The following is a 23,303-nucleotide window of genomic DNA, read 5'->3' on the forward strand; positions in this document are numbered from 1 at the left end:
TAAGTTTTCAACGATATTGTCTATCTTTGTCTGTGTTCGACTGATCTGAAAAGGAACTGTAATAGTATATTACAATACAAGTTTTTACGTGCCTAGAATAGCTGTGTGCCATTCTTAAAAAGTGTTAGGTAGGTGTAGCTGACCTTGGTCTGCCTGGTGCAATCCTAAATTAGTGTAAAGAATTCTTGCTTATCTTAGTCTGTTTTTCACTGAGCTGAAAAGCAACTGTAATTGTACCTTACACCAAAAAGGTCATTCTCACCTAGGGTAACTGTGTTATCATGAAAATAGTTAAAGGTATATACTGTTCCTTGAATCTGTGTTCCACTATTCAGAAAAGTATCCTGGTAACAGGGTTGGTTGATTATTTGATTTTTTTGCCGAGTGCCACTGCATAACTGACGGGGTCTGCTTCCCTAGTATTACTGAAGGTAAACAAAAAGTAACTATTGGTTTTACTCACCATGAATAGATGTCGACTATATTAAATGTGTGTGATAAGGTCTGACTTCCCTAAAATTACTGTTGTATATTCTGAAGAAGCTTTTATGTTTTGGTCTGTGTACCTTCAAGCATTGTGGTGTATCTTTATAAATGTGTTTGGCTCTATAACCAGTACATACCCCACGACTTAACTTGGCCTACTTGTATTTATAATAAACCTTTATTTTTTTTATGATCCTTCTGGTTATAAGTGTTTCTCTTGAGTTATTGGTATATTACAGGTGCGCAGTGTACCAGTGTACTTTCCTACAGCCCTCTCTCTCTCTCCTAAGAGAAGCCTGGCTGCTCTGTCTATGCTAACATATACTCTGGTGGTACAGCCTTCTAGTAAGAGTGGAGTCTTGTACTGTCTCAGTTGAATGGTTTTACTAAGCCCTTCAGAAAAACGGTCCTAACGGAGCTCACATTTGAACTAATGAAGACTTGCAAAACTTGGATTCTAAGCTATGTCAATTTATTTGCAGGTAGAATCTGCTGTGAGTAGTGCCCACATTCGATGGCTGCAAGAATTAACTAGTCTTGCAGAATATAAGGATGCCATCCGAGCCGAACAGGAAAGGTGGGAAAAGGAAAATGAACTCATTGTCGCAAAACAGGTAACATTACCCATGTGTTCCTCAACCATGTTACATCAGATTTTAACTTTTCTAACTGGGTTGTTTTAATTTAAAGGCCTGGCTGAAGCATTGAGACTTCCATTTTCTTTTGGCCCAGACTGTACTAATGATGGCACACCTCTACCCTTGAAGTTGTAAACAGAAAATAAAAGGCCTTTGCTGGCTGGTGAAATACAATTACCACCCTTCTACATGAAAACTGTGTAATCTGGTGTTATTTTCCATATTTCTCTGTTGTATGAGCAACATCATTTGTAAGCAGTGCCTGATTGGGCCAGACCAGAGCATGATTAAAGAAAGTAAATATCAGTTTTGTGCGAACTAGCCGTAGCTGCTCAAAGCTATCCTACTGGCTTAGAGTGTAAAGGATCTATGAAGTAGGAACATGTTGGACCAGGAGGGTGATATGTCAAACAGATTCCCAGTAAGACTTGCCCAACAACAGTGCCTTAACCTGAGAATGACTGCCCTCTTGTTGAATTGAAGCAATCTGTTTTGACACATTTGCCCGGTCACTGATTCACTGCCTCTTCCTCTCTGATTGCACTGTGTCCTCCTTTGAGCAAATTGTGTTGCATCTCCTTGCTCCCACCCCTCTTACTATACTGCTCATCTACTGCTCACCTGACACCCTGAACCTTTTCTTCTCCGATTTTGACCTCTTACTCGAAACCCTTCCAAATGATGTCCCTGTTATTAAAATGGTCAGCCTCAATATGACTAATGCCCAGTTCTCCAAGTTGACTGCTCTACCAATTCAACAGTCAACCAACATAACCTTCCAAAACATACCAAAAACAACTTTCCAGATCCCCTATTCCTATCTTCCACCCTGAGCCTCCCGAATGACTGTTGCTATGGTATGCTAATGTTTATTTATAAAGCGCCTATACACAGGCAAGTGTTTCAAAGCGCTCAAGGAGGATGGGAACACAGGGAAAAAAACAGTATCAGAGCCCTTGAATTTCTGAAGCAATAACTGTCTGTGCAGGCAGATTAAATGAATAAGGTACATTTAACAGTTTAGATACAGCAAAATAGGCTGACGGCAATTCTGTGGTTTATTTCAAGTGCACATTAAGCTGAGAGACAAGGAAGAACAGACAGAACAATCGTCAGGCAGAGCTGTTGATAGATAGTGCAGACGGGACAGGGCAGGGAAGGAAAAGGTGGACCAAGTACACCGTCTATAGAGACTGGGGAAGTGCAGAGAGAGAAGCTCTCAAGGATTTATTGCAAGCGCAGTGAGTGGGTGGGGTGCAGTGCCCTGAGGCAAGTTCAGAAAGGACTGACCGGGTGCCTGGGACCTGTGAGACTGAGTTACACCAGGCGGCCAGTCAGTAAGCTGTGTGGAAGGGAGGGAGAGAAGGAAGGGCATAGAGCTAGGTTAGCAGGGCAGGGTGAGAGAGAAAGAAGGGAAGAGGAAGGTCTTGATGAGTTTCCGGAACTTAAGAACATCATGCTCAAGGCGGAGGGTGGCAGAGATGCTGTTCCAGTGGGAGGTGCCGGCTGAGGAAAGGGATCTCCCGCCATATCTCTGCTTGGAGAACTTGCTCACTCGCAGAAGGTTGGAGGAAGATGAGCGGAGGGCTCGGGAGGGACAGTATTTAGGAAGGCAATGTTGGAGGTAAGTAGAACCCAGGCACCAGAAAGCCTTGTGGACAATGCAGAGAGTCTTGAATCTGATTCTTGCAGGCACGGGGAGGGAGTAGAGTTATTTCAGCGCTGGAGAGATGCCGTCCCTGGGACTGAGGCCAAGAGTTGCAGAAGGCGCAGGGAAGAAGCAGGGAGGTTGAGTAAGAGGCTGTTGCAGTAGTAAATCCTAGAGAAAACCAGGGCTCTGGAGACAGTGAGCCGCCGGGGGCTTCCTTACTATCTTCACCATCTGTATTCCTCTCCCTCTATCACCATATGTGAATAAAAGCCTCACTCCAAGGTCCTGCATTAATCTGGAATAATGTAATGATCCACCTTTTTATTCCCTTCTTCCAGGCATAGGTTTCCATCTATGTTTATGTTTAATGACATACCCAGCAGGTACAATGCAAACCAGAATGCAATGATGAACCCCAGCAACACCATCTGCTTTGTTATAGAGGGTTTGGCTTTTACATTTTTTCAGATGTTGGAATTATGTTGAAAGGTAAATTTATGGTGACTTCACAAAGGAAAATTCTTGTTTAGTTTTTGGCTCATCTATTCCAAATCCTCCGTATTCCTCCCTATGTCCTCTTGGACGGCTCCTCACCTGCTTTCTTATATACATTTGTGTTAGGAAGAAAAGCTAGGATTGCATTTCACATAGTTTGATCCTACGTCATGCCCTGTCTACATAGACGAGACTTTCAACCTCACGCCATGCCCCAGAACTAGTTAAAAAGATGTTTAACCCCTTATCTGCCAAGGCCTTTTTTGGTGATTTCGGTATTGTCGTCATTCAAACCCTTGTAACTTTTTTGTTACATGAGATATCTCTGCCAAATTTGGCCCCTTTTCTTCCCACTTGTAGACGGTCATAACGCCAACAAGGAATCCTAGTTTTCTGCATGTGGGTGAGAGATAATAACCAAAAAGGGAGATTTGTTTTTTTTCTTCAGAAAATGCCAATAAAATGATTTTCAAAGAAGCCTGTGGTTTTGTTTCCTTGTAAGAGCGAGGAACAAATGGTTTGCTGTGCTGAATTTGCCATTTGCCAGGCTTTCAAGAACAGGTTAAGTGGAAACCAAAAAAACATTTTGATATGGTTACCAGCTGTTTTGTGAGAGGTAGGCGATTTTGGCCTTTTTTTCCCCAATAGGACATGCGTGGACGGAATGGACGAGGAGGGTAGGAATGCTGAATGGGAAGACGAAGGCATACATTTCTGAAAAGTAGACAAAATTCCAACTTTAAGAAGGGGTGATTTGCGCATATGAGGCAACAGCTACGAAGGGAAAAATTCCATAGTTTGGGGAAAAATTGGAAAAATGACAGAAAAAAAGGTATGTGGTGGACATGCCATTAAGGCAATGGCTTGTGTGAATTTTGAGAAAGGCAATGCTCCACTACATTCCCCTGACTCTTCCAGTTAAGAAATCACACATTTTTCGTAATGTTTCACAAAACAAGCAATACTACAAGGCAAAAACTGAGCCATGGTTCACAGGATTTTTATGCTTACGGCCTAAACAGATGTACTTGGCATGTGTAAATAAGGAAAACAAATGTGGTGAGTAAAGGCGAGCATACATTTTTTGAAAGAGCAGAGGCAAACCTTTTGAAGGGTAGGTGACTTGTGCAGGCTATAAAAGCGTACAGTACCTAAAGTAGCGACTAAACGTATGTCACATTTGGGAAATGAAAGGATTGTGTGAAAAAGTGCAGCAGCTAATGTATGAAAACATTATGAAAACCAAGCAAACACAACAAATGTCCTACCTTCCCGCATTCCCACAGGTGTCCGAACGAAAACCGTACCTCACATGTGTGGGTGCACCTACCTGGGGGCAAAGGGAAAAGGCTAAACTACTGGTACCCCAAGTCTTTCGGCAGAGCAGATTTTGCTCTTGTGGACAACCTACAGATTTGGCCTAGGGTGTCGAAGCCACCAAGGAAAACGGGGAACCCCATTCATATCCGAAAAGAAGACACCCCTGGGAATCCTCAGAAGGCGGACTTGGGCGAATCGCCTTAGAATTTATCACCCACAAGCCCCGGCAAAGTCCCAAATTTAGGAAAAAACACTCCATTTTCAGACATTTCCCACCTGGAAACTACCGAAACTTCCCACCAACAACACATGTCCTACCTTTCCACAGGTGTCCGGATGAAAACAGTACCTTATGTGTGGGTGCACCTACCTGGGTGGAAAAGAAAGTGTTGACTGTCCACAAGTCCAACGGCAGTCCCAGGGAGCCCCGGCAGGGTCCCCGTCCATTCCGCAAAGGGAAATTCTGTAATCCTGCCCAGCCAGAGCTCAAGGATTGTCGGGGTGATGTCCCAGGCCTTGGGCACCAACACCCGTGTGGGTTGACCATCCGCAAGTCCAGCCTGGAGCTCTGGCTGGGCAGCGTTAGAGCTTCTCCCTGCAGGGGGGGGGGGGGGGTACCCTGACGGGGCTATAACACAGGGCAGCAAGAACTCCAGGATGGTTGGAGGTGATGTCCCCGGCCATGGGCATCCATGTCCCATATGGGTGTACCGTCCCCAAGCACAGCGGCAGCGCCAGGGAACCCCTGACAGGGTCCCATTCCCTCCCCACGGGGGATATTCTGTAACGCAGCCAAGCCAGTGCTCCAGGATGCGTGGGGTGATGTCCCTGACCTTGGGCAGTTGTCTCCCATGTGGGTCGACCATCCCCAAGTCCAGTGGCAGTTCTGTCAGGGTCCCCATTCTTCACCGGAGGGAAAGGCTGTAACGCTTTACAGGGATCGCATAAAGTGACGTGCCAAAAAGGATGAACTATCTTGTCCTTGGCAACAAAAACATAATGCTAAGGACGAGATAGCTCGTCCTTGGCACTTAAGGGGTTAAATGTGAGGGCCTGCTCTGCTGCTAAACTACCATTTAATTCACAGGTTTTGAATTTGGTACTCTGTTATTGAAGGGATTGTGGTATGGCTCTCTGTTTCCTTAAATCTGTGCAGTTCTCGGACATGCATTTTAACCGTTTAACTGCCTGTCCTTGGTGGCCCCAGACTGCTGCAGCCATAATCTCTCCGTTGTAGGTCTCTGGGACTTGGTTGGGCACACAGATCTCCACCCTACCTCTCCCCAATTTAGGTGTGTGTTCATGTCTTGGGGGCAAAACTGGACCACTTTATTAGGATGTTTTGGATGCTTGTCGTAAGGTCTGTGAAAGGGTTAATTACAACTTCTATTGGTAAGTGTGTATGTGTTAGAGAGTTTTACACAGTTTAAAGTCTGTGGCAGAACTTATGAAAGCACACCCTGGGTGAACAGGGTTACACTACTTGGGTTTGGCCTTAACCACACAAGGGCTTGTTAGAATGGAAAGCAGCCAGGCTTAGTCTAAAGGAGGGATGAGGGCTATATTGAGGTACAAAGATCCCAGAGCATACACCTGGTGCAAAAAACACTAATACACTTAGAAGTTATATTACAAATGGGCATTCATTATATACACACAAGGGCAGAGGTGGTAATTCACAAGTCAAGGAAGTACTTTAAAACAGTAGGATAATATAAGATTGCTTTGTAATATTCTTTGTATCACAAACCACAGTTTTTTGTAACCTTACAATAGCATTAGTAGTAACAAATCACTTTGCACATATGTTTCAGATGGATTTGCTAACTGTTTACAACTGTTATAAATTGTATCAACATTTATTCCAGCCTGTTTTAATGAGTCCATCCCTATCTTATGTGAGTCTCTGTGTTTAGCTGGGTCACTGGGCTACCAGTGGCCAAGGATTGAATGGGAAAGCAGGGTAAAAGGTTCAGAATGGCGGTGTCCAGCAGGAATATCTCCCAGTATTGCAGGTATGTAAAGGTAGTTGTACAAAACCAAGGGAATCTGGATGTTCCCTTGTAGGTTTGCCCGAAGGACCAGTATCCTAGGGCAGGGTTAGAGTACAATGGGTGGACCACCCCAATATAACTCTTTGGGCAACCTGGAGGGGTGACAGATAAAGCTATCTGCAGCCCCACAGGATCGCAGGACCAAGCCAGCAACCCACAGGTACATTGTACCAGGGGTGGGTAGGACAGTACCTTCATATGAAGACAGTTGCTGCTGGGCGGTTCCAACAGTGAAGCCACAGCACACTGGGTCACTGGTTTCTTGGGCATGGCGACAAAAGAAAGGGACTTCAGTGGATCTGGCATCGGCTCTCGTGCAAGCGGATGCCAAGGCAAAGTATCTTCTGGGTTCAGGCTTGATAATGCCTTTTTCATGCTTGGTTGAAGGATGAATGTTGCAGCGGGTGACTCGTCTTGGTTTCTCGATCCTCGTCTTGGGTAAGGGGGGACTTTTGGGACCTGGATCGGGTCACTGCAGGATGCCCACAACGTTTCAGGTGAAACCGTGCTTCAGGGGACGATGCAGCCGAGGTCCCAGTGTATTGGTGAATTGCAGGCTGAGGAGGTCGCAGCTAAAGGGATGACGCAAAATGCAGTTCATCTTGGGACTGGTTAGGCCCACCAGTTCAAGAGAGAAAGTCGTCTTTGGATCTTCTCTGTTGCTTAGAAGCTGAGGTCGGGACAGGAGCAGTTACTCAGCAGGGTTACTCGCTGGAAGTTGCTGGTGTCGTCCTTCTTTGTATTCTTCTGTTCCAGTGGTTGAGTCTTGGTTCCAGCTCCAGGACCTCAGGATTTATGCAGGAAACCTGACTAAGTCCACCAAACATCCCATGCACCATTCAAACTTGGGGAAGGCTGTCCAGTGGGGACAGCCAGCCTCCCAGATGAACTAGTTTCTTTCTAGCGTACTGCAGGACAAAGGACAGGGGAGTTTGTCGACCCCCCCCCCCCACCCCCCTTCCTGTCCTGCCAAGTACTGAAAGGGTCCTCGCAAGCTTTCCAAGGGAATCCCGGCAAAGACAAAGGGACTAAAGGACCCTACCCCAGCTAGCAAGGTAGAAAAACACATAAGAAAGGAAAAGCCATCTTGTTCAGGGCTTTAAAAAGTACAGCCACCATTTTGGGCAAATGGTGACTTTTGTGCCCCCTACCACAGCTGCAAAGACGGTCTGCGATGTCATTTCACAAAACGTTGTGTAAAAGGTACACTGCCACGAGCTTACACAGATAGACCTGTCGCAGTAACCAAAAAGTTACTGGGGAGTCGAGAAAAGGGATGCCAAGTAAAGTAAAAACAATCCAAGGGAAGCTCTAGGAGCCTCAAGCAACACTGTACAGAAAGTGCTGTGTGCTGCTTTAGTAAATTGTAGATGGCTTTAAAATTGGAGGAAAGCATGACTCCTCGAGAAAATAACAAAAGGAGGTAAAGAATAGAAGATTGAGTGAGTATGGAAAAAGGTTCCCGCTCACTCGGGAGAATCAGTAAAAAAAAAAAAAATCAAGAGTCCAGCAAAAAGTGCTGAGGGACTGACAGGTGGAGAGGGTTTTGCACAAACATGGAAATCTAATGTAACTGTACGCAAGTTAATTACACAAGTTCTTTAACATAGAAGGCAGAAATCCTCTTCTGTTAAGTGATGCACTATTTGAAATCATTAAGATAATCTGTGTGTATTTAAAGTCCCAAATTCAAAGTACTAGGGATAGAAGTCCTTCACAGTAGTTCAACTTTATTGAAGTTGCTTTTCTGTGCTCAGCAAGGTAGTTTAAAAGTTTGCTTTTTCAAATAAAGGCCTCCTGTTCAAAATTGGTGATTGCTTCCTTAAAATTGAAGTGCGTTTAGCGCTAGGATAGCCTTGTGTGCTAAGACATCGACATTCGCAACACAGGGCATAGGTTTGATACCAGCAGGGCAGACTCAGTCTTGCGTTCTTTGATGATCTATACATTGATTACCATTATATTGAGTAATAATGACGCATGCCAGAAAACTGCTGTATCAAGGTGCCTCTAAAAATTACTTTATTGTATTCTTGTTCCAGTAGTTAAACCATATTTTATTCTTTCAGATATCTGCAGTGCTCACAACAGCCGAAGAAAAGTGGAAGAGAGAGCTTGTTAAACAGCCTGAGAACTCTGAGAAGCCCTTCATAAATGTCAAACAGAAGGAACTAGAAGAGAAGCTCACTTTGTTGACCAGAGAATTGGAATCCAAGAATGAGGAGCATGCTGCCAGACTAAAAGCTGATTTGGCAAAAGCACGAGCAGAGTGGAACAAAGAAAAGCAAGAGGAGATCAACCGCATACGTGGACAAAATGAAGAGGACTATCGCACCTTTTTAGATGGTCACAGGAATAAAATAAATGAGGTGCTTGCACAAGCCAAGGAAGACTTTGAAAGGCAAAAAAGGGAATTGCTCATTCAGAAAAAAACTGAAATGAAGGAATGCTTAGAGCAAAATCGCAAAGAATGGGCAGTTAAAGAAACCAAGAAGATGCAGCAGCACGAGAGTGAGATTTTATCATCAATTGAGTTTTTCTTGGATAAAATACACCAAGAATTAGTTAAAGGATCACGCGATAAATCCACTGTTCAAGAACCACCTTCTTTCACAAGCAAGCTTACCAGCCAGTATCAGGACCAATTAATGGGCTGTCTACGGAAAGCTTATCAGGAAATTGTTTGCAGGAGTCTAGAAAATGCCATGCAAAGCTGGAGAAAGGTAATGTTGCTTTCCTATCTTCCCTCCTACCCTTCCATGCTTCTTTTTCTTTATTAATTGTTTTGTTTCTCTTTGTTTCTTTTGGTTTTTTAGCTTTCTTTGTTCTCTGCCTTTGTTCCTTTTTAGCTTTCTTTATTTGTCTTTGTTTTTCTTTTGTTTATTTTTTTAAAAAGCTCCTCAGACTAAAAGTTAGATATCCGACTAGTATGAGAACCACTGCATTGATTTGTATTTTGTATCAGTGTTTTTTTTTAAATGAAAGTATGTGTACAAAAAGGAAAGAAAATATTTGAGTTCATGCATTGGTTTACCTTAAAATATGTGATGAATCCAGTGGGAGTCATCACGGATTCCCTGCCGCGGACCTCCTCCCATGTGGCCAGGGGACTGCAGACGCTACCTGATCCTGGCACTGGGGATGGCTTTATGAGGGAGGGTCACATGGGAGGAGACAGCGGGGAGATTTTGTGACTTCACTGGATGTGACGCAGTATTCCCATCTTTCCCATGAGGAAGATTCTCAAATACTGAAGACCTTTTTCCATGAGGAAGACCCTCTTATTCCAAATAACTTAATGGCCTTTTGTCAGTTATTGGTTTCCCCTTGTAGACGAAGTGATGACACCTCTTCAAATGGGTCATCGCGGTACACAAAACTCCCAACAGAACCCTTTTTGCTTGTAGCACACCTTTGTATGAAGATGTCCGCTCATGTAAAACCACTGAGGAAAATTACTTAAATGCTATATATCCAATAACATCTTTGGGCTCCAACTCCCATAATCCCAAAGTACTGAGACGAGAAAGGCGAAGGAGTTGGTACAAGGTAACAGAATCTTGAAGCTCAATGCACAGACTAGTTCTACAGAGATACCTGTAAGCGGGACATTTAAACTTGGCAGCCGCACTACAGAGCAAGGCAGCACAGGAGAATACGTCAGCGCCAGAGAAGAACGCTTTCAAGTGTGGGTGAGACCTGTAATGGTGTGGCAGAGCAGAGGCTTTCTCAGGACGAGCTAGAGCAGCAGGTGCTGTGTAGACACCTGGAGCTGCAAGAGAGTTCCTGGGCACTCTACAGCTTGACGAAGCAGCATTCTCCAGACCGGGACCTGCAGGGAAGCAGTCGTGTAACTGCAGAGCCGCGAGGGAAGCTGGAAGGACGTCTTCAGCTTCAAGAGTGGCACCTGAGCTGCAGAGCCCCACTGCAGAAGCGCCAGCAGGACCAGAGATGATGGAGAGAACTAGTGAGTCGACCCAAAGCAAGTGGGGACACCGAGGCATTCTGGCACCTCGCCAACGATAGTTTGAACATTTTGCGATTACAGACGATGAAAATACAGGAGGTTTGTTTGAATGTAGAAAAGGAAAAGCGCAGAATCAGAATTCAATAAGCAGGTTGAATGCAGACAAGGCAAAGTACACGGTCAAGCTCCAAAGAGATACAGGTGCACGAGATGCAGGTGTGGGGAAAAGTTTGAACAAATATTACCACAGACAGATATACCGAACACACCACTGTATATACCGTTTTGGCGATACAGAGCCACTCTGAACTGCAATGAAGTCCTGGCAGGGGAGTATACCAGGCAAGTGAAACCACAAGAGAAGTCCTGGCAGTAGGGTACACCAGACAGTGGGACTTACATACAGATTCCTGGTAGAGGAGTATACCAGGCGAGTTGCAAAGCTACGAGAAAACTACAGAAGAACAGTGTTTGTTACATAAAAGCATATACTTGTGAAGAAAGACTGTTTCTGAACGTTTTGCTGCTAAAGGACACTGTGAATCCAGGAGAAACACAAAAGGAACTGTTAGTAAAAGAGACATTGTTCTACATTTCGAAGCCAGGGGAAGGGAACCCACCTTTTGCCTTGGAGAACATTTTTGTTGGAGTATTTCTAATCTTTTGTTGTGGTCACTTTTTTGCCAATACCAGGTTGAAGACCAGTCCTTGCATGATTTTATAATTCTTTTGTTGGTAGTGTGAGGGTCAAGATAGGACGGTTTGGACACACGGATAGCTTTTCAGTTATGGTCATCCTGACAGACATATCCTTAGTTGTGTGTTTATAGGTAGGGAAAGTCCCATTTAGCATAGGGTCAGAGAGGCACGTTCCAACCATTTTACATTTCAAAAAAGTCTTTAACCGAGAACATGACAACTTTGTGTCCGGCTTTCATTTCCGACTTCTCAGATATGTCTTGTACTAGTTCATCAGTATCTATCATTAATCAAAACTTCACAAACACTACAACACAGGACTCAACCACCCTTTTCATCATCAAATGATTCAGAGTGCAGGAAAAACCCATTGGAGTGTGAAGGATCTTAGACATTTGGCTTTATATAAAAGCTGTTTCCGCTCCTTGTTCCAGTGTTCTTATTTAAACATAGACTGTCTTGGATAGGATATGGTTAGTCTGCTCAGGCCACAGCACAGCTGAGCGTACAGGTATAGCCAGTTGCTCTGTCTAGCTTTTTCATTTCATTACTTTAGTGTTTTGTAATGTGTTGGTTTGTCACTCTATAGCCACTTTCCAGCAGGAGGAAGTAGTTGTTGCATTGTAACCTATTGGGTGTGTAGTATTCCATAAAAAGTGCTGGAGTATTGCTAGTCCATTGTGGGGTTGACCACATTGTAGCTAAAGCCATGGATTACTTGGAATTCTGAAAGTGTTTTTTAATGGGACCTAGACCCTTTTCTAGAGAGGCAGTGGTTTCCAGCCCAGTTACATTGTGCAAGCAGAAGGCTTTATGTGCCTCCAAAAAGTCATGACAGGGTTCAAAACAAGCAAAAAGAAAGAGTGGCACATAGAAATCCATGGAGGGGAAAGGTGCAAAAAGAAAACCTTTCCATCATGCCTACAATGTTTGGGAGAGCTTACTAAGCGGCTAAGGGCCACTTATGTGCCTCTTGGTTTTCCAAACACACATTTTACAAAGGTTTGTTTTTCAGTCAAATCATTTCTTTTTACAGCAAATGGGTGGGTTTTGGGGTTAGGCATATAGAAAGAGGTTGTTGGTAAATAAATGTGGTAAAACAGAATTCGGCCAAATAACAATCTGTTTACAGCTTGGAAGACCCGTTTCCCATTGCGTTTTCAAAGAAATGCAATAGTATGGAGTATTGTTTAGGTATAGTTTAAAATCAAGGGACCAAAGCAACATACTGACCACTAAGCGCAGGTTGTAGTGTGCAGTGTCTTCAACACACCTTTTCCACCTTCACAGATGTCCATTGTGTCACAAATGTGTGTACCAGACACACACAAGCTGTGGTACCACTTGGTGCCACTCTTGGTCTGTTATCTGGGAATTTTCCCTTTGCAGCCTGTCGCTGGAGTGCCATCTCCTGCCATGACAGCCTTACTGTCATGGATGTAGGGCGTGTGGGGCTTGGGATGAGATGGTAGGTTATGGCATGTTTCAGCACAAAACGGCCAACAAGTCTTTCAGATGTGGGACAATGGATCCGAGGGCTAGGTTTTCCAGAAACCTCAGTGGCTGGGGGGTACCTCCATTTAAAGCTCCACCTTGACCCGTGCCGGTTGCTGGTAATTGGTAAACTCGGCAGCGGGCAAGGCAGGGCTCCGTTTCCTCCGCTTTTCCAAAGCACTGTTACTACGGTGTCCTGTTTCCCAGCATTTCCTTGATGGAAGGTCTGTAAAATGCTCCTGTGCCTGACCTTCATTCACGTTTTTTGCGAACTGCGGCTGCGGTACACACTTGTATGCTCCTCCGGGCAGTTTGCTTCTGAAATATTCAATGTGACGGCTGCTACACTCCGCCCCAATGCCAGTCTTCTGCACGCCACAACTGCAGGATATTTCCCCTCTTTCCTTCGCCTCTCGCCTTGACTGTACTGCGGCTGTGGTGGTCCCTTTTTGCTCTTCATGTTAACGAGAACAACATCTTGTGTTCAATGCTTAAACTTCCAAGCTCTGGTAACTCTCACCGTGGGTTCCAGAGCCTGAGTTAAGTGGGAAGGTATCAGAAGAGTGTGGGGGGAGGAGGGTGGTAGGCATATTACAGTAGCTGCTGTAAAGGAACTAATGGTTTTATCTTTTCTCTTTAGTGCTGGAACAAGTTTACATCTCATGTACAGTCTGTGAGGAAAATGGCGACTGCAATCCTAAACTCATATTTATGCATCGTGTTTGTCTTGTGTCGCTACTGATACATGCTCCTGCCAGTACTGCTACATGTATGGTGCGTTGCTATGACCATTGTCTGCCATTGCTTAGTGTGATGCTGGAAATGCCTATTCCTTGTCCTACTACTTCTCTGTGTTTTCCGTATGTTTTCTGCCTCCGAGGTCCAGCCTGGACTTCTGGCAGTGCAGTTCTTCATTTTTCCTTTTGGTGAACAACACCCATGGGATACCCTTATGGCACCCATGCAGTGGGGGTACACCCTTGTACCCCTTCTGTGTGCTTCTGGGCACCTGTGTGTTGCCCACAGAGCAGGGTATGGGCCGGTGGCAGCTATATGCTGACTTGACAGTGGCTCGGAGTGTCTTCCATTTTTGGGACACCCATGCCCTGCCATAGGAATCAGTGGATTCCTTAACAAAGGCAAGATCACCACTGTAGTCTCTTGGTTTCTAGTACCGTGACCCCTTGTTTCCCAAGGTACTGGGAAGCCCCGACTCTACTTTCCTCTCCCTGACTGGCTGTTGGATGGAAGGAACATATATGGCTGTGGGACTGTCTCCTGCCGGACTGTCTCGAGCCTTCCCAGGTACTGTGTGTTGTGGTTACACCCTTGGGGTGTGACCTGTATGAATGGAGTCTGACGTTAACTCACATTCTATGTTGTGGGTGTCTGGTTTTGGCTGTGAGACGCAATGCGTGGGCCAGCCCTGACTGAAACTGGAGTGAATGCAGTGTAGTGCTCTGAAAAGCTGGGTTCTTACTCCAATTCACATTCTGTGTTATGGGTGTCTGGTTTTGGATGAATAGCCCGAATGCCTGTGAGCCTGATTGGTTGCCTGCCTGTCTGCATGAATGCACTCGTGCATGATTGACTGAGCCTGTCTCAGCCTGAGTGAATTCGGAACAAATGTGTAGAAGAAGGGACTCCATACCCACCAATTTGTTCAGAAGCTGAAGTCGAAGCTAAAGCAAGAAGAAGCTGTTTCCTGGAACCCAGCTCGAGGAAGAAGTTTGCTGCTCTTCATCAAAATCCAAAAGCTGCTATGTGCTTTCAAGGTCTGACCCAAGAGAGGACCTGGATAGGTGACCTCTTCTCGAGCTACGAGGCACCATCATGGTCCTGCCACTCTACATCAGAAGTACCCTGGAAGCCAGTCCTGTGTGCCTGCCGTCTAGAGTTGAGGTGATTGTGAGTTCAGAAGAGTAATGCTTGGAAATCTTTATCCGAAGAAGTCCAGTTGTGTCACGCAGGCTCCGGTGGAGTGTTTGCGATTGCTGGAGGTCCGATTGTTACATAAGAGGGGGTTACCGATTGGTACAGAAGAGGGGGTACTTGGCATTGTACTGCTCGACACCCAAAGCTGCGAAAGTTCCATCTGATCAAAGAATCTTTCAAGCAACATCTCTGCGCGACATCTGACCACTTTTTCCTGACAAAGAATATCCCAGTTTGTTGTGTGCAGAGGAGTGTCTGCCAGTGGGTTTCCCGCCACCAAAATCGAAAGAAGATGTCCCTATGGTCCAGCCTTGGTGAGGTCCTGTACTCCAGTCTTATGGTCGAGCACAGGTTGCCAGAAGGCAGGCAAGGTCCCCAAGGGCTTTATCTTGTTCACCCAGCTTTTTCTTAGCACACAGCAAGATTCACCTTAATGGGACATCCACAGCCGGAGTAATGAGCTGCCGATGGAGACCACTACGAAGACCGAAAGTGTATTGTGTATATGTATGTATGTATGCATGTATGTATGTATGTATGTATATATATTATAGCGTGCCAATCCCTTGGGCATCTGGGCACATGTCTTACAGTTACATAGACATTATAACATGTTGCATGAATCAGTTACAGGAAATTATTTACACAATGCAGGAATCGATTTACAGTAGAGGGCAAGTATTTACAAAGAAGACTTATATGCAGGTACAGTTGGTGGTTAGGCTTCATTAGTGATGAGCCATGTTTTGACATTCTTTCGGGAATTTTTGGTAGGATGGTTCCACTCTGAGGCTAGGGCGTTCCATTTTTTGGCTGCTAGAACCGGGAAGTGTCTGCCACCTGCCTTTTTGGAGCTTAAACCTTGGTATGATGAGGCAGTTGGATTGTGCTGATCTAGTCAGTCGGTCTGTAGTGTAGTGTTTGAATTTGTCACAATTTGAATTTGGTTCCTTCTTTTCTCTTGTCCTCAACATCCCAGCGACTCCTTCTTGCAAAGGGGCACCATCCTTGAAAGGGTCTCGTCGAGTAAAGCTAGAAAACCCCATCACTTTGCCTGCCAAGGCACCAAAGGTACTGTGACAAGGAAGAGCATCTTCATCTTCCAGCCTCATGAATCATCCAGGGGTCCCAGATTCATCATGGATCCTGTTTTCCTGTGGCATCTCGGGTACCTTGGGGTGTTGAGACCTATAGAAGAAAAGCAGAGCATTATTGAACATTTATTCTGGGCTATAATAGACAAGGTACACCCTAACTTTTCCCTTGCATGTTGCCCAGGTTGGGGGGGGAGTGGGGGCGTTAGGGAGGATCCTCACACAGTATCATTATTTAAGTCTAAAAGTATACTACCTATATTCTGAAATGGCCAAAACAAAAGGGGTGATGGCTGGAAGGTTTAGAATGTATTTCAACCTCTGGCCTTGCTCTGGGTAACCCTCCAGACCATCATTCTTCACCAGAAAAGCTGTTACAAAAGGGCAAAGACCGCATGCAAATCAGGTTTGGCCCCACACCAAAAGGGGAAGTCCAGCACAAACTGCTTGGTCACATTCCTTCTGTACGAGACCACATGCATCCCCAAACATGTTTCAGCCTTGTTGGGCCTCATCAACGAACCTGCCTTTCTTATTTGATCTATGCCATTACACAATGCTTTGATTGCTATGCTTTTTAATCTGTCCGCTATGGGTGCATTGTAAATTGAATCTGAAGAATATTGTGGTACCACATAGTGTGTATATTGCCATTATTAGAATAGTGTTGCCTGAGTACAAAGTGTATTATTTATATGTATATATTTATCTGAAACTTATTTTATATAAAGAAACTGTGTTATCACCTAACATAGTGTGGACATTCCTTTTTGGGGGCTTGGGGATTTGCTGTGCTTAAGAACCAGCCTGCATCACCTCCTTGGAGCTTAAGTATTGGTTGCTCGTCCATTGCTACAATATAGAGAACCTTGGCTGGGGTGCTCTGTGCTTGTACCCCAACCATATAAAATGGCAGAAGTACAAATGCCTCCCTCCAGTCTTTTTTCACTTAGCTGTGTGTGCTGCTACTATTCATAGTGTTTAATGCTACATGTGTGGTCTTATGACCTTTGTCCGTCTTGCTTAGCTATATGTGCTGCTATTGTCATGGCGTGTAATGCTACATGTGTCACATTGATACCAGCACTCTGTAAGGGGTGCCCTAAGGAATTAGGCTCTACAAATTGGTATTCGGCTGTTGGTTACAAGTCACAACCATGAGTGACTAGGATTCAGGTGTGGGGTTCTGCCTCAAGGTTGTATATGTTCTATGTGTTTATCCTGTTTCCCTGTACCCATCCAACACAATGTTTCCTAACCTTTATGATTCGCCTAAAATCCCCTACCCTGTCAACAACCACTCCCTAACCCCTTCCCATTGGCTGTCTCACAGTGACATGTTACAGTATTATTCAGGAACAAATGCCAACCAAGATGGGAGGGTCCGTTCTCCATTCAGCTTCTGTGGTTTGGGAGGATGTGTGGATTTATTCACACTGCCCTGTGGGCGGACACCATACTTCTGAAGACAACTGTACAATGAACTCATGCTGTTAGCAATGTGACTGCCAGAGATTCAACATTGCAGGCTATAGTTTACTGTTCTGTACGGACTGAGCTTGTGCAATAGTCTTTATTTCTTCGTTTTCCAATGACCATAATGCTGTGAAACGTGGATCTGCACCTCGTTCATGATCAGTGATTGATTCCATTTGATTACTAATGTGGCTTGAAGCTCTTGTGCTTCCCTTTTGAGAATGGTTTCAATGTTATCCAATGGTCCCAACACAGGCAATAATGCAAGAAAATTGCTTCCTGCCAACCCTTTTGTTGGACTGTTTTTGGTGGCATTTGAGAAAGTAAACTGGGCAACAGAGAAAGTGGATGGGGTTGGTGAGAGCCAACTGGTGCCACAGTGGCGCTGGCATGGTGCACTACAGAAGCGAAGAGGTGCAGTGGGTGGTAAGCATGGAAGGCTTGAATGGGAGGATCATGTTTGTAGTGGTAATTAAAGGTCCAAACATGTGCAAAGGAGATATCGGACACAGTGGACGAAGGAGCAGATCATATACGTGGGTGGCAATCCTTGTCTGCCACCAATCTGTGCATTTACCGATCTTACTGAATTTACTTCAATGGGCCATCATACTACATGTAGTAGTGAATACATGGAAAGTTTGATGACCTGTGTCTCCCCACTTCTCCCCTCCCCCAATTCTCCTGGTAGGGGGCAATCTAAAGTAGGATATTAATCTATAACCAATGTACTTAAAAAAAAAAAAAATAGAATTAGAGAAATTAGCATTTTCATCCATCTTGATTTTCTTTTTTCTTCCTTTTTAGAAAAGTGCAGTATGTATTCAAGATCGACGAACAGGGGCAAGTGAAGATCACCAAAAACTTCACACTGATGTAGAACGGCAAATAACACCGATGCGGAACTCGCAGGACATTGAATCTGGTACTTAAGTTCTGCCGACTTACCTTTCAGTCTATAAGTTTATGCTGTTTTGTTACAAACTGTATTTCGAAATTCAAATCTTTTTTTATCACTGGTAACCAGCAAATTAAAATGCGTCACCAGTCCTGCTAGACGTTTAGCCATGCTACTTGGCATATGCCTGTGGACCGTCCTTCTTTTGTTCACAAGGTCCATACCTGCTTCTATGCTCGGCATCCCTAATACTCTGATTAAAACAAAGAAGTGACTTTGCCCCTAGCTAAATCCCCACTCTCCCATCTTTAGGATGCCCATGAGACCCTTCCTTGATTAGCCACAACAACCACATCTATTGTTACGCACACAATACAGGATTCTACCCGAAAATATCATCCAATGAAGTTATCAACCAATTTAAGGCCTGCCACACCCTGAACCAGACCTGGATAACTGGTTCGTACTACAAAATAAAGCCCACAAATATGTAACTATTGCTGCTCACCAACACCGAACACCGAAGGGCAAGTTTCAAATTCTTCCTACACTTTTACTTAAGAACTGAACCATTATGGAACGGTTTAAACAAAAAAATAAAAGTCTAGGAACAGTAGAACATAATTAAATAAAGTAGAGGAGCACCACTCACTCTCACTTCGACCTCTGGTTGCATCATACATAAAGCTGCCACTATTCATGCTCCTCATCTGGCTGAAAGTCACAATGTCTGGTGGTTGGCACCTCTCCAGAAGTCAGGACCAATCCAATATAGCAGCAAAAATACACAAAGGAAAGAACCAGGAAATGAGCATTCTCAAACTGTGCACCAAGACTGTGGAAGCCCCATACCCATCAACAGCAGACATGTTCCCATTTTACTACCCTAATGGTATGTTATAAGGACTGTTTCCCCATGCTCCCCTGAAGCTAAGTACATGAGCACTAGATATGCACAGTAATGTAATGAATGACCATATAGGATGCAGACCCCCTAGTGTAATAAGTAGTTGGCTCAGACCATGGTTGAGATTCCTTGTACATTTTTTTTTAAAGCCGGTTTAGAACCAGCAAACAAACAATTGATAACAGACGTGACTTGAGACTTAATGCCGCGGCCACTCTGAAGTGTCCTTTGGACCTAACGCTTATGTGTAGGCAAGAGTTCGTTTAATCGATTCCTCTGTTGCCTGATCCGTTATCTATGGTGCAGCATCTGTAAAAGTATCTTTAATCTTGCAAGGTACCCTCCACTAAATGATATGCTTCTGCAAATGTTTTCTCTCAAAGCTAGACAATTACATAACACTTCTTCAACACTTAGGTTTCTTTTGCAATCCCCGTTTAACATACAGTAGGTCATTGTAATAAAAGGTAATTATCATTTGCATTGTTGTCAAATAACCACATAACATGTGAGCAGTACACCAAAACGGTCTTAGACTGAGAGAAGGAGCAAGCTGGGGCAGGGTATTTAGGAGGGAGCTTTCAGAACAGTTCTTCAGTTTATTTTGCTCACTTTTGATTCCCCGCTCCCCCCTCCCGCTCCACATTATCAACTGGGATCTGTAAACGTTGGTGCTTTTTTGGATTTACAAATACTAATTTTGCAACCTTTTCTTGTTTTTTCATGCCTCTTGTGGAAAGTCTCCCTAACACTTGGGGTGGGGACAGGTGGGGAGGGATGGGGGGGGGGGGTGGAAGGTGTGGGGCTGAGGTGGCCACATAAGTAATTTAAACACGACCTGTGGGGTAGGGCTTGAGAAAACCAATCAATAGTATTTGACAGGGTTTCCCCTACATTAGACCACACTGGTAATGGTAGCTGTGTCATAGCAGTCTGGCTCCGCCCTTAGGAAGGGAGAGAGCTGTTTCTGAAGTACAGCTTGCACTCATATCAGCACATTAAAAAGTAAGGTCCAACTTGTCACAACGCTTTTTAGAGAAAAGAGTTTTTAAACAAGGTAGTTCACATTAAAAATATATATATATATATCTGTCGTCCTGTGGTTGTCTTTTTGAGGATTACACAATTCTCTAGACAGAGCTCTTCTTCCATATTCCCAAGACACTTTTGCACTAAGAGTTCATGATTTACCTTTTGTTATATGGGGATCAATTGATTTCAGAAGTATATATTGTGATATACAGCATATTTGAGTTACATGCACTTTAGTATTAATGAGTACCTCAATGTTAACCCGATGAACTCTTTATTTTGGCAGCACTGGTTGACCCTAAGCCTGCCAGTGCAGGAAGACTGTTTCTCCCTTTCATGTTTTTCCTTTGTTTTTATTTTGTAACCCATACCACTGGAAGTGGTATAATTTGTCTTTTTGTCTTTTTGCCTTTTTGTTTGGCAAAATTATATGTTTTTGATGCGCCAGTGAACCGCTTTTCACATATTTATCCAGTGCACTACCATCCACCATTCTCCAACAATCTTTTTTTTTTTTTTTTTTTTTTTTAACCGTATGTTAAAATAGAATATTATTTCTGGAGGTTCTGCTGACACTTTAAGGCTTCCCACAAAGGTTTTACCTTTTCCTTGCTTATTTATCGGGGTCTCTGACCTATTTTGTAGTCGGGTCGACCTCCACCGAAGCCCTATTTTTTGAGTAAATGGTCCTGGGTTGCCCTTAAGGATCACAGACCCAAATGCACCCCATTTTTTGCCCAAAGGTGTTTATCACCCTTCATTGGTTTTGAGCTTCAGTTTTGCCATCACAAGGGGAACACAGGGCTACAGAGCCAAATGAGTCTGCTGTATTCTCCAGATCAGGCAGAGGAAGTGCCTGAAACAAGATTCACTTGGACGGTGGAGAGAGAAAGATTTGCCTCCGGCATTGGTAGCACTGCATCTGCGAAGAGTTTCCAGCGATTTACGCTTCTCTTCAGCTAAACAAAAGGCACTTCCAGGTAGATTCTTTTGATTGGCTTGGAGTTCTCCACTCATATATAGACAGAGGGCTCAGGGCCTCCTGAGTTCCCTATTAATCATCCATGCATCATTCAAAGTTTTGATACCTAACTAAACAGTTAGTTTGGGACAGATCAACCAATCTCCACTTTCTGGGGCACACACAAAGGAATGTTGATTGAGGTGTCTGGAAGACCCCCCACACAGTTCGAGGTCTCACATTCAGTCAAAGGAGCCTTTGTGACCTCCAGTCCAAGCACATGTTGGCAGAATGTACAAAATGGCCATTCATGCAGTGAAAACACAACAGATGGCTAGAAGACAATTGCCAGGTCACAAGACTTAAAACGACATGGTAGACCTTTTGCTCATGCTCAAGGATGAAGTGGCTTCCAAGGCAGTAAAAAGGCTTTGCAGTGGTGCAGCCAAAAGAATGACACAGCTCCCAAGAGCCAGTCAATTTCTGGATTAATCGTCTTGCCCAGTTACAAGTGGGGCACTTTATAAAGCCTCTGCCCTGGTAGCCATATGGACTAGTTATCGCAGTGCGTCAAAATACTCATGCAAATTTCCTGAGGACTTTGAAGAAAGTCTCTTATGCAGCAAAAACTAGTTACAGAACCAAAAAGCCTAGCATAAGTTTGAAGGACTAACAAAGGAGGCTCAGAAATTGATGACTGACCCAACACCCAACACCCAGGAGCACATGTAGATCTTTTGCCATGACATTTTTATTTCTGGCTATGGTTTCTTTTTTCTATAGGCTAGTTCGCTATTCAATAATTATGGCATCAATTTTAAGGAAGTCTTGCATCTGAGCAGGGTACTTTGCAAGGTCAATGGTCATGCAAGTTCCATATACTACCTTCGACCAGTTCACTCAATGGATGAATGTACTGTCTCGGAAGATGGCTTCCAAACGTTCACTATTATATACACATTCACCTTGGTGTGCTCTGCTAAGCACACCAACACCTCACTTTTTAATACAGATGGAGATATATTTCAAGATGCTTTAAGTGTAGCAAAGTAAGTGAATAAAGAAATAGGACCAGTTAAGTAATGAATACTTTCACGACTAATGGGGTTACACTAAAGAAGATAATCAACACCCACAAAGCCTTATAAATAGGGTACTAACCTTAAAAAGCCAAGTAATAGAAATGCAAGTGCCTGGTGCCTTTAGAATTACCAGTCCCAATACAATCCTTTTCAGGGGGCTAAAGGTATTTTAGGAAGTTGCACATATGTCCTCCTGAGACAACAAGTAGTTGTCTTCCAAATGTTAATGAAATAAAGAGGGAAGTCTTTAACAGACCCTCTACCATTCCAACCACCTTTGGTGGGACCCTGGAGAGTGAATACCAGACCAGGACCGTTCAAGGTTAGGCAAGTGAGAGATGGGGCTAGGACTTTATGCCCCTACATCCTTATGGAGATGGTGGGGAGTGCAAATCAGTATGTTTAATCGCCTCCTATCCTCCATTTCACCCAGAACCACTGTAGGAGTTCTTGAGATCACCTTCTGTATTTGTGCCTTGGTTCTGTGAAGCCTCCACTGCAGAGCTCACTTCAGGAGCCAGGTTTTTGGTCCTGCTAGTTTGCGCTTTCATTTTCTGTTGCACCATTTCTGGACATATGAACACTCAGGACACAGACTTCTGGACTAACACTCCGATCTCCGAGGATCCCCAGTACAAGATGAAGGTGACAAGCAGCAATAGCCATTTGAAGTAAATGGTGGAAGCCTGCCCTTGTGGCATAAACAAAGAAGCTGGTCTTGCAACGTCCCTCTTCATGATCTAGAGATGCTACTTCACAGAAATGCTTCTTATTCCATAAGCTGAGATTCTGTAGAGTCACAAGGCTCTGCTTGGGATGGAGACGATTGCAGTGAAGTAGCCCAGGAGGATGTCTGGCTACCCCCCTACAATTGTTCAGAGACGGTTCTGAGCACTTCCAGCTGAATCTCCAACCAGTGGTCTGGACTGGTTGTTTCGACCGGTTCAGGGGTCGAAGCAGAGATTAATATTTTCAGGAGATATGCAGATGGACAGTTCTTTGCCTGGCAAGTGAAGAAAGGGCTGTTGGCAATCTTCTAACAACGAGTTCTAGGTCAATAGGAGGCTGCTTTCCTTTGTAGTGTTCTTGGCTCCAACGTTGATCTGAGGAATGG

At 44.2% G+C, this 23,303-nt stretch overlaps 1 protein-coding gene across 3 annotated transcripts in view; it reads left to right on the forward strand.

Annotated features, from left to right (window-relative positions):
- The window catches only part of CEP152 (centrosomal protein 152), a 475,089-nt gene that overhangs the window by 347,351 nt on the left and 104,435 nt on the right, over positions 1 to 23,303 (forward strand). For all 3 annotated transcript variants that reach the window (XM_069624789.1, XM_069624790.1, XM_069624791.1), the window contains 3 exons: positions 969 to 1,100; positions 8,714 to 9,367; positions 18,117 to 18,234. In XM_069624789.1, the coding sequence (XP_069480890.1) occupies positions 969 to 1,100; positions 8,714 to 9,367; positions 18,117 to 18,234 (904 nt within the window). The remainder of the gene's footprint in view (positions 1 to 968; positions 1,101 to 8,713; positions 9,368 to 18,116; positions 18,235 to 23,303) is intronic.

Source organism: Ambystoma mexicanum, chromosome 11 (genome assembly GCF_040938575.1).
Source record: "Ambystoma mexicanum isolate Mex_15411 chromosome 11, UKY_AmexF1_1, whole genome shotgun sequence".
Lineage (NCBI taxonomy): Eukaryota > Metazoa > Chordata > Amphibia > Caudata > Ambystomatidae > Ambystoma > Ambystoma mexicanum.